We start from the raw sequence: 4,238 nt of genomic DNA, 5'->3' as shown, positions 1-4,238 counted from the left end.
TATTGGACCAAACTAACTTTTTTAAGAGATTGAGTCATAAGTAAAAAAATGTAAGCTTTCCGTTTTTCGAAGTTAGTCTTCGAAATCGAAATATGAGCCTTCGAAGTTCGAAATAGGACCTTTGGTAAAAAATTATTTTTAATTATTGCATGTAAATAATTAAAACCCTAAAAATATACTTCGAAGGCCCATATCTCGATTTCGGAGGCTAACTTCGAAAAACGGAGAAATTAATTTTTTACCAATGCCTTAGTCTCTTAAAAAAAATTGGCTTGGTTCAATACCCAGAAAAAGGTTGATTTGGCCGTACAGTGTAATGAAATTCATAGTCATAGTCTTAGTCTCATACATAGTCATAGTCATAGATATAGTTCACGACATTGTCATATTCTTAGCCATAGTGGTAAATAGTCATAGTTATAGTCACAGTCACAGTCATAATTATAGTCATGGTCAAAGTCATAGTTATAAGGCCATAGTTATAGACATGGTTATAGTTATAGTTATAGTCATAGTCATGGTCAAATACGAAGTCATCGTCGTAGTCATAGCCGTAGTTATAACCATAGTCATAGTCATAGTCACAGTTATACGCATAGTCAAAGTCATAGTCATACTCATGGTCAAATTCATAGTTATAGTCATAGTCATAGTTCTACTCCTAGTCAAGGTCATTGTCACGGTTATAGTCAAAATCACACTCGTGGCCTTAGTCATAGTAGGCCATTGTAGGCCTAAGCATAGTCATAGCCATGGTATTAGTTATAGCAAAGTCAATGCCGTAGTTACAGTCCTTGTCATAGTCATATTCATAGTTACAGTCACAGCAATGGTCATGATCATAGTCATAGTCCTATTCATAGCCACAATACTAGTCCTAAGCATAGTCATAGGCATAAGCATAGTCATAGTCATTGTCATAATCATAATCAAAATCACTATAATGATACTTTGCATATTATCTTCAAAATTTGTCTAAATTTCGCTCACATCCTTTCCCCACAACGTACATACATACATCACCATTCACTTTGGCATTCCATTAAATAATACTCGAATTTACTTGAAATTTCTCATTTCCGCTTCCATTAAAGCATACCACCTTTAGTATCTGTTTATTATCCTTTCATTTCCAGCTCCATTCGGGCGCGCAAATGGGCTTGTCAATGCACACTCGAAAACATTGCTCATAGACTTCTTTTAACTTGCTCTTAACAGAGAACTTAGATAGATAGAGAAGATGCAAACTGAAAGTGGAAACTATTCGCGGACGAAAAATTAACAGCGTTAGAAAAGTTCAAGTCGGAATGTAGAAATTCTGTTGAATTTAATGTTGATAACATAATAAAATGTTGAGCAACATAAAATCTGCTCTTCTTCGTGTTGCGAGCAAATAAACGAAAATTTTTGTTACATTTTTTAACTTGTTCTCTTTTTGTGAAGATGCAAATACAATTTAATAAGATTATAGTTTTACATAAAATTTACACACATACATATGTACATGTATGTACACTGGCAATCAAAAGTGAGTTATTTTGTTTAATATTTGCAAAGTTTTTCATGTTAAAATATTTTTGTTATTTTTTTTTTTTAAATGTGGTTCATGCTTTAATTAAAACTACATAAGTCAAACTTTCAAACTTTACACAGAACATAGAAAAATTCAACGAATTCTCGTCTAAATTTTGACCTGTTTAATCTGAGTTTTTAGAAAAATTTTGAGTACGCAGATAGATTGGTTTTTTAATTCTAGTGGAACCAGATCAAGTTTTAAGCGACTAAAAAATCGGGTTGATTTTTAATGATTTTTTATGGCTGACGGCTTTTTGCACTTTTTACCAAATAAAAGGGAATTTCTTGTAGAATTAAATGCGCATGACCGTTTGCAAACAAACTAAAAAAAAAAATTGCGCTATTTTATACAAATTGCACTTGTTATATGCATAAAACGGCAAAACCCGTCGAAAATAACAAAAAAATTTAACTTAAAAACATTGGAAATATTAAACAAAAAACACCATGCACTCACTTTTGATTGCCAGTGTACATACATATTTGTGTTTATAATTAACTACTTATGAAATAATTTTTGTGGCACGAACATATACATATCTACTTGCGCTTTCTAAAAATGGGAATAAAAATTGGATTCGCATAAAATTTTAATTCCGATAACTAATATTTTAGTGAAAACATTTACAATAAAGCTTTCAGTAACTTTTGGCAAATTTGAGCAATTATGTGAAATTATACGTGCGTTTGTACCTACATATCCATTTACATATATTATTTTAAACAAAGCTAATAGTAAAATTTAAAATGGAATATGGATATGACAATTAAAAAAAAACAAAAAAAAATATTACTTGGTCCGTCCGGGATTTGAACCAAGACAAACGGCGAGACGCCAAAAAGTTGCATCGCCTCTAGCATACGCGCCACAGTACATTATTCGGGTTGTGATCTCTAAATCACTACATATATGAAATTCTTCAATCATCCCAAAAGACAAGCGCATAAATATGTATGCATTGATAAATGTAAATATGTGCATACATATGTACGATTGGTCTGCTTTCGTCTTCCCCTCGCCATACTCAAACACAGACAAATTATTATATTTCTGCGAATTGCCACAACGCCACCAAAATTAACCCTAGGTTGACTAAATATTTTGGTTTTCGCATAAGTTAACATTTAACAAAGCCATACTCGTACATTTTATATGGAGAATAATAATATTTCGTTTAAAATTATGCATTTAAACATGTTTTCGACGATACGTGTAACTTTCATGAAAATTAACTAAAAAATTTGTGTTATATTAACGGCTGGAATGAAAAAAACTATGTCCGCTAAAATGGGTTAAAATCAAATTTGAGTTGACATATTTACACGCATACATGCAGACATACATATGGACATATACAGTGGACTAGCACTAGCTTGGACATAGCATATCTTGTACTTTGATGTGGTTTTTAACTAACATGCATATTTACTATTTACATAATATAATACTAGTACAAGAAGCGAACTTGAACAGATGCTTTTTAAGTTTTTAGCAACATTAACTACTGAATAAATTATATTTAACAAATGGTCTTGCAGAAATGCAAATCAGCAATTCTAACTAATATAAAAGTACATTTAATATAATTTAACTACATTAATTTATTTAATTTTATAAAAACAAGTAAGAGCAGCGCTGTCTTCGGCTATGCCGAAGGCTTCATACCTTTCATGAACATCTGCAAATTTTACTTTGACAGATTACTGCTTTTGAGTACATCTGCATACATCGATAGAGGAGTTACATACCTATATAAAAAATCGCATCTGAACAAACAGAGGTATGGAAGATATACCTTATATTAGCACCAATCTAAGTGATTTTCACTGCTATGTGATCGGTATGTAAACCGACACAATTTATTGGGTTTAGTTTCCTACATAAAGGAGATATATCGCAAAAACTGGTATCTGAACAATCAGTGCTATAGGAGATAAAGCTTATACAGCATAGATTTTGACGATTTTCTCAGTAGACTTTGTATTATTATTTATAAAATATCTTACGAAATTTATCGGTTTTAGCTGTTCAAATAAAGGAGTTTTACAGTAAAATCCCATATCTGAACAATCAGATGTATGGAAGATATATGTTGTAGTCACCCGATCCTTGTTATTTTCACTGTAAGTATTCTGTTAATAATGAGTGAAAATGGTGCGAAATTTCATGTTCCTAGCTGCATAAATGCATGAATTATAACGAAAAATCTCATATCTGAACAATCAGTTGTATGGGAGCTATAGGTTATAGTTATCCGATCTTTTTAATTTTCACTGTAAGTTTTCTGTTGATAATTATTGAAAACAGTGCGGAATTTCCTGTTCCCAGCTATATAAATGGAGGAGTTATAACGAAAAATTTTATATCTGAACAATCAGTTATATGGGAGCTATAGGTTATAGTGAACCGATCTCTGTAATTTTCACTGTAAGCATTCTGTTAATAATGGGTGCAAGTGCTGCAAAATTTCATGTTCGTAGCTGCATAAATGTAGAAGTTATAACGAAAAATCTCATATCTGAACAATCAGTTGTATGGGAGCTATAGGTTATAGTGACCCGATCTTTGTAATTTCCACTGTAAGTATTCTGTTGATAATAGGTGCAAGTACTGCAAAATTTCATGTTCCTAGCTGCATAACTGGAGAAGTTATAACGAAAAA

At 31.6% G+C, this 4,238-nt stretch overlaps 1 protein-coding gene across 1 annotated transcript in view; it reads right to left on the bottom strand.

The window, feature by feature from the left end:
• Positions 1-391: 391 nt before the first annotated feature.
• LOC118741907 overlaps positions 392-4,238 on the bottom strand; it is a 79,498-nt gene continuing 75,651 nt past the window's right edge. Inside the window, exon 3 of the mRNA XM_036473880.1 lies at positions 392-655. Within this exon, the coding sequence (XP_036329773.1) occupies positions 392-655 (264 nt within the window). The remainder of the gene's footprint in view (positions 656-4,238) is intronic.

This window comes from Rhagoletis pomonella, unplaced genomic scaffold (genome assembly GCF_013731165.1).
Source record: "Rhagoletis pomonella isolate Grant_MI unplaced genomic scaffold, Rhpom_1.0 Rhpom_scaffold_00006, whole genome shotgun sequence".
Lineage (NCBI taxonomy): Eukaryota > Metazoa > Arthropoda > Insecta > Diptera > Tephritidae > Rhagoletis > Rhagoletis pomonella.
The sequence above is the reverse complement of the archived record's forward strand: the minus strand, read 5'-3'. Positions and strand labels throughout refer to the sequence as shown.